The sequence below is a fragment of the Euleptes europaea genome, chromosome 10 (assembly GCF_029931775.1).
Source record: "Euleptes europaea isolate rEulEur1 chromosome 10, rEulEur1.hap1, whole genome shotgun sequence".
Taxonomy (NCBI): domain Eukaryota; kingdom Metazoa; phylum Chordata; class Lepidosauria; order Squamata; family Sphaerodactylidae; genus Euleptes; species Euleptes europaea.
In genome coordinates, this window is record NC_079321.1 from 63,497,940 (window position 1) to 63,511,978 (window position 14,039).

The window sequence follows — 14,039 nt, forward strand, 5'->3', positions numbered from 1 at the left end:
GGTTTTCTTTCCATAGAATTTGACTCAGCCGCACATGGTAATGTACACTGAAAAAGATTTTGGGACTAAAGGTTCCAGTATAAACGTGTTAGGAATTATTTCCAGTTTGAAGGACACTGGCTATGGACTGAGGACACAATCCATAAATGTTTTGAGTGGAGTGTAAGTCAGCTGTCTAGCTTCATTTTTATTTTAATGATTAGTTTTGGCAAATTATTAAATATTAGAGGAAAAGGTATTAACCCTTAAGTTTGGTCAGTTGGATCACAATTTTAAAATGTGGGTTTCTTGTCTAATTTCAATCTGAGCTATCCCCTATGGACAGGTATGGTGTTAAAAATCTACAGAGAAAAGTAGATTTTATTCTGTGGAAATATAAAACAATAAACTGTTCACCTTCTGTAGTTCTGATCTGAGCGCCAATAAAAGGAATGGCAGTCTGTAAAGATTTTCTTTTATTATCCCACCTGCTCATAGAGGAGGAGATAAGTTTTAGTTGCTAGGTGGAAACACACATATTATAAACTTTTATTTCTTTGTCAAATGTAGGTCAAAGATATGGACAGCTTTGCTGTCCATATCAACATGCTTGAGATGTGAACTGATATTGGTCAGCATATCAGAGATATTATTTTAGTTACATACAAGACAGACTAGTTTAGTGGTGAATTAAGAGGCAGCATGATGCATTTCTTAAAAGGCTAGTTGTCTAGACATTGCAGGAAGACAGGTGCTGATCAAGGAGAATAAAGTACAGACTAGACATGCATAATATCTTCAGTGTACAAATCCCTCATCCTTGTCCTTATCACAGATTGTGTGTCTATCTGTGCACTCCTGTGCACGTTTAATCAGAAGTAAACATTTTATTTGTTGCAGCTTATTCCCAGGAATGAGTTCCTAAGATTGCAGTTTAAGGAATGCTCATTTGCTGGGGCTATGTATGTTTTTGACCTTATCTTCTGTTTAATCAAATAATTAATTGCTGAGCAAATTAATAACTTCCCTTAGTAAGGGTAATGAACTTGGGGGGGTCAGAGTTATCCAGTGGACTTGCTCAGGCACTCAATATATCACAGTACCATTTCTTACCTGTAGGACTTCCTAGAAATTTAAACTATAAACATCATATTTGGTGCTATTAACTAGCACTATCATATGATGATGATGACGATGATGCTACATATAAAATTCATTGTCTTCTTTTGCATATGTTTTACTGTAAACATGTTAGTTAAAAGCAGACACAAATACCTAGGTAATTCTATGAATATTAATTTCTGCAATAAAACGTGCAGCATATTTCTGAATTTTTGTTACTTCCACTTCTTTGTTTATTTTGTGGGTCTCCTTCCAAGATTCATAAATTTTCCTGGACTCTCACACACAGGAATACATGTTCACTATAATGTTTTGCGATACTGAGTGAACAGTGTAAATGTATATGTACAAGGGACTGGCCAAGTGATTTTTGTTTTAAAGACTGCTAGTGTGCAATGATAAACATGTCCTGATATGTATGGAACTTTCTGATCATCATGCTGTTCATTCCTCTGTCACTTTGACTAAGTAGTTTACAAGGCAATTTGGATGTACTCCTACGCTTCAAATGATTACTGAACAAGGTGTAAAATAAAATTGGTTAAACAAATGTGTCAGAATCAGAAAAAATGGTAAATTTACAGAGTATGATGCATAAGTGGGAAAACTGTGCAAAGTTCCCATGATGCCACATAGATTTCATTTCCCATCTCAAGTAGCAGGTACAATAATTCACTGTATAACTTATGTTGCTTATCTAGCCCTCTCTGGGTCAGAGCAAAATAAATCTTGCTATTCAGAACAGGAACATTTCATACAGTTATTTAAAGTGGTTTCATATTTAATGTGAAAAAATTAAAGTGTTTTAAAGTGAGCAATGATAAGTGTTACAGTACAAGAAGAGCAGAGTGTGACTAAATAGCCTCATTTGAGAAACATGGAATGATAGTAGATACTTTATTTCTGAGGTGTTATATTCAGCAAAATCTGAGTAGCTAACAAACTGGACTCAGGAAAATGACTTCTGAAGTATGAAAACCATTATATTCATATCACAATGTGATAGTTTAACATTGTTGATTTTTCTCTCTCTTTAAGTCGCTTACTATCTGCCAGTATTTTGAAGAAGACATACAAATAACTGTTCCAATAATATTAATAAAGTGCTGGCTCTGTTGGAAAATTCATTGAGCTAAGTTTGTTTTGTATCAGTCTGTTCTCTATAACATTCAAAACTAAATGTTGATAAAATGTATTTTAATAAAACACATTAAATAATTGGTGAAATAAAAAATCAGTGCACTTTAAATCATGACTATACACCAAAATAATATACTGGGTTTATTCTCCAGGTGGGTGGCTTATGAAAATCCCGACTTCACAGGAGAGCAGTACATACTTGATAAAGGAATGTACCCCAACTATGAGACCTGGGGAGGTCGGAGTTGTAAGATATCTTCAGTTCAACCCATAGTTTTGGTAAGGAGTCCTTTTGTATGGTTATACTTGTTTTTTTTCCCCAAGCTTGATTAACAATTTATGTTATCAACCATTTCTCCATCGAATTTATTTCTTATTTGTTCTTTATTCTCCTTTTTTAGGATACCACCAGTGATTGTATGAGGAAATTTAAGGTAAAACTTCTAAGATTTAGTTTAACAAATATAGCGTGTAAGCTAAAGAAACGTTCTTGAATGTGGTGGTATTGACAAGCAAGTTTATGTAAGGCAATCAGCATGATACACAAAGAATGCTGTATGGAGCTGGTAGCCAGGAGAAGGCAATACAGCAGAGGGGGTAGATATTTTAAGTCTGTCCCGTTTTCTGTGATGCATAGCTAATGCTCATGCTTAGCACCTAACCCTGGCTCTTCAAATGCAAGACCAAATATTTTTTAAGATGTTCAGACTTTGGATTGATCAGACTCTAAAAGAAGTAATTTCCAAAGTTTGAACCATATTCTGAGACTGTTTATTTAGATGACATCATCATATAGATATGGTACATATGTGGAAAGGGAAAAGAACTGCCAGAGAGGTAAATTCCACTGCTGGATCACCTTAATAAAATAGGTTTGAACCTTTTATTTATTGTGTAGTGTCATATTTTTGAAAAATATGGGCTGCTTATAGTTGTAAACTTACATACATTTTTCTGTTAAAGAAGTTAAACAGCATGTATTCTTCAATATAAAAGTGATGTTAGATTTATCAGGTTAATAGCTGAGCATTTGGGAGGGGTGCTACAAATGCAGTGCTAGATGCTTTGGTGCTTTATCTTTACAGGTCCAGTTATTTTCAGAACCAGAGTTCCAGGGCAGAAGTCAAGTATTTGAGAAAGACACTTCTCAGATTGATGACTCGTTTCCTGTAAGGTCTTCAAAGGTGCTATCTGGCAGGTGAGTATGAAGCTGCATCACTAAAAGTAATAAATCCATCAGTCAAGCTCAGAGAAGCAGGCTTCTAAGTGAGAAGTAGGTGCATATCATCTGGACCCCACTGAATGGGCTATTAATGTTGATGCATTCTCCATCTGGGGCCACCGGTTGTTGCACTTGACCAGAAGTGTGCTGGGGCTTGCAATATAATTTACACTGCAATTTAAGGGAGTTACTACGTTGAAGACAGGCAGACATGCTGAAGCAGCAGAAAGAGAATAATCAAAATGAAGGCTCACAGTGCAGTGGATGTGTGTGTGTGTAAAGTGCCTTCAAGTCGCAGCCGACTTATGGCGACCTCTTATGGAGTTTTCATGGCAAGAGACTAGCAGAGGTGGTTTGCCATTGCCTTCCTCTGCACAGCAACCCTGGTATTTCTTGGTGGCCTCCCATCCAAATACTAACCAGGGCTGCCCCTGCTTAGCTTCTGAGATCTGACAAGATCAGGCTAGCCTGGGCCATCCAGGTCAGGGCAGTGGATGTACCTTAGCTTCATTCTAATGTATGTGTAGTTATAGCAGTGCATTGAATACTGTTACATGCAACTAGTTAGCTGCTGCCCCCTCCTGTCCTGCTGCGGGAGAATGAGGTACCCCATAACTGGTTGCCTGCTTCTATCTCAGACACTTGGCTATAAGATATCCTCAGCAACAAAAGGAGGAAAAAGAGCTGGTGGTGAGGGAGAAGGCAAGCAAGTGGGGGGAAAGCTCCTTCTGCTGCTAGGAAAGAAATTCCCTGTCCTGAGTACCTGAAATAGCACAATCTTCTTTCTCAGGCAACCTACTACCTGGCACTCCATGGTCCAATAGAAAAAAGTGGTGAAGAGGTACAAGCAATGGAGCAGCCAGTCAGTGGCTCTACCATAAGCCGTCATTCAGTTCACTGCTATGCTGCAGCCACATGTGCATTAAAAAGTGAGCTTAAAATCACAATGCTTTGAGCTTCCTTTTGATGTACGTGTGCATGCAGTCATAAGTATTGTGAAAGCACACTGTGTGCCCTGGAAATGAATACTTTGGAATAAGATGCATGTGTGTTTAGCAGTGCCATCCTAAGCAGAGTTACACCTTCTAAGCCCATTGACCTCAAAGGGTGTAACTCTTCTTAAGATGGCACTGTAAATCACTTTTTGAAAGTAACCTCTGTCTTCTTGAATAAACTAAATGGAAGACAATATTTTACATTCTGTATGTTGTGACTTGACTCTAAAATATAAAAATGATGTCACCAACCATCATTAAGGAAATAAGAATCAATAATGCATCTGACCTAGAATTCTGTCAGCAAGCTTTCAAACCACATTGTGCTCCTGTTCAGGAAGAACCTATTCAGATTTTTTTTCTCATGCTGACATCTCTTATTTCAGAGCAGGGATTTTACATCCTCATTTTCTTAATTTCTTGTAGTTGGATTGCATATGACAAGGAAGACTTTTCTGGTAATCAGTATGTGTTAGAAGAAGGTGCCTACCCGGATCTGCCTGCAATGGGTTGCCTACCCCAAACTTGCTTGAAGTCTTTACAAGTTATAAATATTGTAAGTTTGAGAAATATTTGAATGAGCAAATGAGGTGGGAAAGCTTGACTTGCTTACCAAATGAGACATAAAGGTGATCTGACATAACTTAGCTGAAAGTATAGATGTATCACCATGAAATTGACATCCACTTCTGCACAAAAATTGTCATGGTTTGTGAGTATTCTTAGATATCAATAAACTCCCATTTTAATAGTTACAATGGCTAAACAGAGTCCTTTTTCAGAGCATATTTTGTGGCTCCTGAAAGATAGGTCTGCAAGCTTTAATTTAAATAAAAGAGTAAAGATCTAAAGCTTCAACCGTAGTTGAAATTTTGAACTAAATTAGTTAGTAGAGAAGCAACAGAGCCAATCCCCCCCCCCTTAGGATTGCACTGTCTGTGGCTGTGGAAAGCCATGAATAAAGATATGTTTGGTAAATACACAAACCTTGCTTTCTGAAAAGGCTTTTTGTGAGTGGAAATTCAGGGCAGCCCTTACAGGAAATATTTATTTCTTAATACATTCATAGTAAGATATTCTGTTGTTCCTCAACAGTGAAGACTCAAAGCCAATCCAATGATCTATTCTTCATTTATAAAAAAAATACACTTTGGCATCTCAGAATAATTCCTGAAGCAAAAGATATATGTTTACCAGTATGATAGCTATTAGTCTGAGCTGCAAAATCATCACTGCTAGATTACTTTAGTCTGTTTATAAAACAGATGAATGACAAGACACCTGCTTTTTCATACACATAAACACTCTGAAGGTTTATTTAATTTCTCATTGGTCAGGCTTACCAAATAAGTCCCACTAAATGGAACACCTGGTGTCTAATGCTATAATCTAGAAACTACAAATGAAAAGCTAATTGAAGCATTGTGGGGATTAATAGAGCATATTTAGAAAGCAGGCCTACTTTGTTCAGTTTTACAGCTACACATGAATTTTTTAAAACAGAAGGCAACTGCAGACTGCAAAATTCTGTCCTGCACAATCCAGACCTGTGGAGTACAGCAGCCTGTGCTTGATGTCTGTTCTTGGATGATGCTGAGAAGAGCAGGTTATGCGATATACAAGACTGACTTTTTGCATTAGACTTGGGCTTTCCCATAGGAAAAAGCACATACTTTCCCCTCGGAACTTTAATGTACTTCTACATTTGTGCTACATGATCAAGTTGGGCGTGTAGTAACTTTCAGATGGCTGAAGACACCCTTCATGTATCAGACTATGAGCACTGCAAAACAAATTGTTTTCACTCCCTTTTCTACTCCTGTAGGAGTTCCAGATAAGAATGTTAATTCATCATACTTTTAAATCTTTGATTTCAGTCCTAAAATTCACGTTTTGCATCAAATACATAGAATAAGAATGCAAAATGTTAAATATAAGCTCAAGAATGCCAGGTTTTTAAGAATTCCTAGTGTTTAAGGAAGTAAAGGTTTGAAAATTAATATCACACCCGTTTATCCAGATAGCTGTAGGGCAAGTTCTGCAATTATAGGTGTTGCTGAGTCATGAAAATGCCAGCAGAGAATGGAAGGTGTGGCTGTAAGTAATCACCTTGTTCTCCTTCCAGTTTCCACCCCACACCTAGAATAATTTTTTCATGAGTAATGAGCTTTTTTTGCAGTCTTGCCATCTACCTCTCTGATCCTGTGGACATTTTTTCATTTCTCTCAATTCATCAGTTAAAGCAGTTTTTGCAAGTACTGAGTTTTTTCTTATGGCCTGTGCAGCCGTAATTGAATCAGACCCAACAAAGACTCCCACTGTGGCAGAACTGGTTAAACAGATAATCCAAGATGCTGGAAAATAGTGATTTTTGTAGTGGGGTAGTGGTGGTGTACTAATTAAGAGATGTTATCCACAGTCAGGGATGAAAAACTTTAATATCTGTATTTCTTCATGAACACCCTTCAACGGATTTAAAGCAAATAAATGAGTCCTTTTATTTTAAAACAGGAACTTTCTGAGCCAGTCATAGCTCTTTTTGAAAAGGAAAACTTCAGGGGAAAGAAAATGGAATTTACTACAGAAATTATAAACCTCAAGTTTCTTGGCTACAATCCTCATGTAGCTTCAGTACAGGTTTCTGGTGGCATGTAAGTTAACTTTTGAACATTGGGATTTGTTTTTGTAGACTTTAAATAACCATTAAATTATATTTAGTACTTTACTATAAGTTTGCATAAGGGGAATTAAGCCTGAAAAATAGTGGCATTAGGGGCTATGGAGTGAGTGTGAGATTTAAGGAGAATTTGTGAGGGAAAGGTGATTAGGGTTACTGGGGCTAAAAGCACCTTTGGCAAGGGGGGGCCTCAATTGATGAAAGGTAATAGTCCTGTGTTCAGCTCAATTGGCTGCAACCCGTATCTACCCTTATATGGTTTGTTCTTCCTGGTTATAGCTTTGTCAGCAGAGACTGTCTATTTAGCCATCCTAACTGGTGAAGAACGTGTTGATTACCCTGGCAGTCTGTCTGAATAGAGGTTAATCCTACAATGCATGCAATTTAATTTTTCATCTAAACTACAGTGCTGCAGATTTTAAATGTTAAAAATTGTTAATGGTCTTGATAGTCTGAACTGAGGTTTGTCAGTGTCCTATCTTGGGGGGCAGTCATTTATGTAAGTGGAATTTAACAAAGGTGCTTTTTAAAGGCAGTTTTTGAGAAAATTGTTTTGAATTTTCCAAGATCTGTTCTGGTACTGTAGTGCTTTATATGATGTTTAAGCACCAGAAGCAACCCACTTCTGAAATACATTCAGTTGTATAAAATACAACGCAGTGTGCACAGTTAGTTCTTAACTATAATTTAGATACTCAGCCAAGCTTTAACCATGGTCGAGGAATATAGCTGCACTGGGCATTTGTTTGAAGAGCTTGGGGTATTTATGCTGTGAATCAATATATTAGACAATTAGTATCATCCTTCACAGGGTTGAGAAGCTATGGACAGACTTAGCTCTCCCCTTTACTTATATCACTACTATGCTATTGTAACTCCTTTTAAAGTACCAAGTATTACAATAGCTTTATTGTGCCAAATGTACACCAGTGTTTGGTGCAGTCTTACTATACATCTTCCAACCTAGATATTGGTACTCAGAAGCACTCGTCTATGGTTTATGTAATATCATACTTAAGATCGCAGCCTTAGTGAATATATAAGCTTTGTGTATTCATATTGCTGCAAGGAGTTTTAAAAATGATTCTGATTGCCTTACCTCATATACATTGTTCTATAGAAATAATATTTTCTTTTTTTACTATAAGGTGGCTTATTTATGAACACAGTAATTACAAAGGTCGTCAAATTTTATTAAAACCTCAAAAAATACCAAACTGGCACGCGTTAAGTGGCTACCACAAAATAGGTTCCCTGCGACCTTTATTGCAGGTAAGAACTACAGCCCACTCGGACATGTCAAAGCATGGGTAAATGTTTCATAATTGACTTGATCAGCTTGCTTTATATTTATTCTTTGTTCTGGTATCAGATTGAATAGTACAAACACAATCTCCTTGCAGACACAAAATTAAATCTATAAGATTTGGTGACATGCATTGTACCTATTAGATCTAATTAACAATTCTGCTTCTTCAAGATATATATATTTAATTTAATGATCCTCCCCTATGAGTGCACTTTTGCAAACCAAAATGTAGCTTCCTTTTCTCATTTGTGATGGTGTAGATTTTTTTCTCCTTTATAAATTTCACACAATAAAGTATCTTAAATAGTTAACAGTTGTTTACTTGACTACCTCTACAGATAGGTTAGTGAGTTTTTAAGAGACTTGTGTAAGAATTCATTTACATCTTTGGTATGAAGGGCTGCTTCATCTCGTAACTACCAGTCTTCATACATGGCATCGCCTACTCATAGGAAAACATATGTTTGCCATGTTTATACCGTCCTAAATGAGCGTGTGATATTTACTTTCTTTTCCCACGTGGAAATAACAATAAAGTGGCCCTGAGTTTAAGGTGCATGTAAATAAGCCAAGGTTACAACAATGGTAGAAGAGTGATGCACCCTAATATGCTGATGCTTGAGAACATTACATTGTAGTTGTAATAATAAGACATATTGCTTTCAGATATTATGATGCATGAGCTCTGGTCTTTTCACAGAAAAGAGCATACTTCAAACTTCGCAACAAAGAAACAAGACAGTTTGTATCAACTGATGGAAATGTAGATGACTTGAATCTTTTGAGAATGCAGGTTGCAGAAGATGATAAATCTGATGAGCAAGTCTGGGTTTACCAAGGAGGATATCTCAAATGCATGGTAAACTTTTACAGTAAATGTTTTTTGCCTCTTGTAATTGATGCAATCCACCATCCTTCACATGTCTTACATAAGAAAAGCAGAAAGTCAAGGATAAGCCCTGCTGAACACAAAAAGTCCCTGTGGAAAGAAAACACAATTATTTTGCCACACACACACACCCCTCAGAGAACCCATGCAATTCTATGATTATTCTTTTTTTTTTTTTAATGTATTCTAAAATTAGTTTTTGGATAGTTTTAATCTAAAGTGTGGCTGTTCATGGTATTCTGACTGCAAAAAAACTGACCACCTTCTTCCTTTTTCTTAACTGTGAAGACCAGTGCTTGAGTCATTTCTGCTTTGTTAAATAATACAGTGGTTTTTGCTGTAGTTATTTGCATAATTATTAGGCCAGTTTATATTCAGTGAAAATAAAAAGAGAGCTGGGTTTCCTAACAGATCTTGAAGGACCATACTTTCCCATTTGTTAATAGATCTGCTATACTGATCTCCATAGTTGTATCTTGAACCTATGCTCAAGACTCCATTTCCTCCATGTAAGGAAATGTTGAAACTCTTTTAGAGCAATCATTGGAATCCTGTTGCTACTGGATCCTTTACAGTAAAACACTGCCATTTTTTGATCAATTTAGATATCCATTTCCTACCCTAAGACTTGCCCTACTAGTATCTTCCAACACTAGCCTAGCAGACGAGTCCTAAACACTTCCCTTACAGGTAAATTCCACTGAGTTACATACTTCTTTGATCAAAGTGTTTAGGTTTTCTTTGGGGCTGTAACATCAAATGAAGTTAATACAATATGAGTGACAAGCCAAATATCAACTTCTTAAAAGTTGTATAGCATCATTAACAGCATTCTGCCAAAGGGAGAGGTTTCTCAACACCAACTATGCTCTGGGGGAGAAGAATGTTTCCTGCCTTTCAGTAAGCCAAGAACATGTTTGAACACTGAAATCCAAAGCTTTAACTTACAACAGACTGCAAAAAGAAGTGTTGATTTTTAACTCAAAAATATAATTAAAACTATTGAAAAGCTGACATGTGGTAACATTCACCTGGTGTTACCACATGGTTTTCGTTCTTTTAAGAATGCAGGCAGCTACATTCTTGCAACCCAGCACAAAGCAGGAGGGACCATTGCTCAGTAGCAGAGATCATTCTTTTTGCTTGAAAAAGGTCCCAGGTCCAATCCCTGGTGTCTCTTGTTAAGAGAATCTCAAGCAAGTAGTGCTGAAAAAACCCTGTATATGAGTCCGTAATGGAGTACTGCTAGTCAAAGCAGACTGTATTGAGATGGGCTTAATTATGTGAGAGTGTCCGTCAGAGTCATATTTTCATATGGTCAAGCTAAGTGTACTTGGTTGCATTCACTTTCAGGTTGAAAATGGGCTTTGAATGGCAGCTCTGGATTATTCAAAGTGAGGGATTTTATATTTAAAGTTTGACAAAGTGATACTTGTCAGCTTTGACAAGTTTTCTGTCATTCCTGTTAGCTCCTCCTCTACATTATACAGTACAGAACCACCCTAGGCAAGCTCTGGAGTATGAAATTTTTAACAGAAATGTTTACAATTTTTTGAAAGCATACCATCACCCATAGTTGCTTAATCCTGTGCCTGAGATTGATTGACAAGGTTATCTGTAATTTATGCACCATTAGCAGAAGAAACTTCTAACCAAGGTGCAAATAAACACAAGGGGAAGGAAGGATACTACAGGAAGAGGAGAAAAATCAGACAGACTTCCCTTCCTCCCCATTCCATCCACAAAGAGCTTCCTCCACCAACATTTCTTGCTTGGAAGAGGGAGTGAGGGTGATTACTGATTCCCTATCATTATTACGCATTTACCCATTCTCATTTTCCTTGTTTCTAAGTTCGTTTCTTCGGGGGGGGGGGGATTCCAGTTCTGCACATGTTTTGCTCCCTCTAGTAGATTTGATATAACACAAGAGTAAATCTGGTATAAAAACCTGCGGTTTAAATCAGGATTTAAACTTGTGTTATATCAAATGGACCATTAGAGGGAGCAAAACCTCCGAAAGAAACAGGAACTTAGAAGCGAGTAAAATGACAATGAAGACCTGTGTCACTTTTTGTCCATGAGGATACCCTGATCCTTGGCATTGCCTTTGCAGGGGTCACAGAGTTGCTGGGGAAAGGCTGGGAAAAATCTGCTTCCACCAGTACAGTTTATAGGAGGAAATCCACAGAAATTCTTCATTCTAAAGTAGTTAGGAATGAGGCAAATTGTCTCACAAACACAGGAAGACAATAGAAGTGTCACTGAGACTTTGACTCTATGAAGTCTGCCAAGATAACTTTTGAATCCTGTTGTGTGGTAGAATGTGCTAAAGAAACCTCAGTACTTAAATAGCATTGAATAATGAAACTGTAATTAAATGATGCTTCCAGAGCTGCAACAAGTATTTTGAATCTGCAGGAATACTACTGGAATCCTTAAACCATGAAAACCAGTATGTACCTAGTAAGAAAGAAAATATAAATAATTTTGTCCTTGCATAGGCATTAATAACTAGTACAGCAGTAAGAAGAAGCCTCTTTTGACTGATATTGTTTGTTTAACTACACAGATGGCAGAGGACTTCTGCTTGACGATTGTAGGAAGTCTGATCACTCCAGGTGCAAAACTGGGCCTGGCACTTCAACAGAATGAGGAAAAGCAACAGTGGAATATTAGTCCAGATGGAAGAATCTACAGCAAGATAAAACCAAACTTAGTGCTAGACATTAAAGGTAAAAACTTCTTGGTTGGAATTTATTAACATCTCTGATGTTTACTAAGACATTCCATAGGATATCGTAGAATGTAAGACCAGGTCGCCACATAGTTGCAATTGCAATTAAGTTCTAATTATTGCAGTTCAAACAGACATACCTGTCTGCAACACACATGGAAGGGGTTTATGTGTACGACTCTTCTTCAGGATTAGATTGGATTCCAATTATATCAGCAAAGTCTAAACAAGTGATCCAATCCAATTAAAATTTGTTGTTGCTAAATGGCGAAAAATCATGTTTGTCTCAGCTATCAAGTCCCATGGCTTTTAATAATGAGATATAGGAAAGTTCTACATAGTGGGGGTCAATGCTAACCCCTCTATGGTTATGCAGGGCAGAATTTTGAATATACTATATCCAGACAGGTCCTGTCCTTGCTCTTCTGGCTATCAATTCATTAGCTCATGCCCACTTGGAATGCCGCTTTTATGAGGAACTTCGATCACACTATATATCTCCCCTTTTAACATATAAATCTAATGCCTCTGTGTCTGACATAATGCCGTTTTTACTAAGTGACAGGGATCCCAAGGCTACATTGTCAGTGGCAAGATTTGTTTCAGTCCTTATATCCTTCAAACATTAGATATATGCTGCTCGAGATCAATGGATCAAGGAGCTTCTAAGGGATAAAGGAAAGGACATAGCGGGGGTCATGAAGCATACCCAGACTATTTCAGTATTTTCACATCTGTTAAGACAACTGATCTCTCACGTGTATGCATCACAAGTAGGCAAACTAACTGCAGTCTTCTGCAGAGGTACTCATTAACTTCAATGGCAGTCAAAAAAGAGGTACAGGAATACTACTATTCCTTCCTACCTGCACAATTGTGACTATATACAGTGCTTGGAAGGGATTTGCTTGTGTAACATGGGGTCTGTGGTGTTAAATGTTTGACACTCCCGTATTGCCCCATAAACTAGCTGCCTTACTGCTTGTATAAAGTAATGCTTCGGTGTGGGAATCAGTACCCAAAAACTGATTGGAACAGAAAACATAGAAATATCAGCACATATATATGAGATTCATATTTACATCTGTTGGTGGTGTCATGATTCCAAAGTCAACTAATGACATTGTTTTTGGGAGTGTGTTGAGCTATGGATAGTCTGAACTGCAGTATTGAAAATAATACATGAAATTATTGGGTATGGGACTCCTTGGGATCCAAAAGTAATTTTATTACGCTATCTTTAATTTGTGGTACTAGGCATTGATTTAGAAATAGTGTTAAATCTGTTAACTACTGCACAAATATGTATTGCATTTTTTTGGAAACATATAGATATACCTAAAACTTCTGATTGGCTATATACAGTAGAATACTTGACTAAATTGTCATTATACAATAACACTTCATTTATTTGAACACTTTCTTCCTTCATATTATTCTGAAGTACAAGCACAAGGAGGGTAACTGACCTTATGTTTTCCTTGCACCATTACAGAAAAATTGTATGTAACTTTATGTTAAATGTTACAGATAACAGAATCCTGTATCAGAAATGCTACACTTTAATTTTTTTAATGTCTAAAATTCCATTTTAGGGGGAACACACTATGATCGAAACCACCTCATTGTCAGTTCAGCTAGTGAAGAGAAGGCAACACAATGCTGGGAGCCACTGGTTGTGTAAAAATAATTCTGCTTCAGAGGGAAGAATTAAGAATCAGATCCATCCAGAGCAATATACATGAAGAGTGGCAGAAGAGTAGACATTGGTGTATGCCTGTCATTGATTAAATATATATATATACAATTTAACTGGCTAAAAGTAAAAAAGCTCTGAAGCAGCAGTTCTGTTCATTATTTTTTTCCAAATAAAATATCTGTCAGCACAGTTATTTCATAGCAGGATTAAATTTTAAACCAGAGTATTTTTTAATGTGCAATTTAAAATTATTTCTGAAGTCCAATTTTAATC

The 14,039-nt window shown here is 36.9% G+C and overlaps 1 protein-coding gene across 1 annotated transcript in view; it reads left to right on the plus strand.

Moving 5' to 3' along the window:
• CRYBG1 (crystallin beta-gamma domain containing 1) overlaps nucleotides 1–13,837 on the plus strand; it is a 78,728-nt gene extending 64,891 nt beyond the window's left edge. The window contains exons 13-22 of the mRNA XM_056856677.1: nucleotides 17–162; nucleotides 2,394–2,520; nucleotides 2,643–2,675; nucleotides 3,327–3,439; nucleotides 4,885–5,014; nucleotides 6,970–7,109; nucleotides 8,284–8,407; nucleotides 9,145–9,303; nucleotides 11,903–12,065; nucleotides 13,663–13,837. Of these exons, the coding sequence (XP_056712655.1) occupies nucleotides 17–162; nucleotides 2,394–2,520; nucleotides 2,643–2,675; nucleotides 3,327–3,439; nucleotides 4,885–5,014; nucleotides 6,970–7,109; nucleotides 8,284–8,407; nucleotides 9,145–9,303; nucleotides 11,903–12,065; nucleotides 13,663–13,751 (1,224 nt within the window). The 3' untranslated portion in view covers nucleotides 13,752–13,837. The remainder of the gene's footprint in view (nucleotides 1–16; nucleotides 163–2,393; nucleotides 2,521–2,642; nucleotides 2,676–3,326; nucleotides 3,440–4,884; nucleotides 5,015–6,969; nucleotides 7,110–8,283; nucleotides 8,408–9,144; nucleotides 9,304–11,902; nucleotides 12,066–13,662) is intronic.
• Nucleotides 13,838–14,039: the final 202 nt, after the last annotated feature.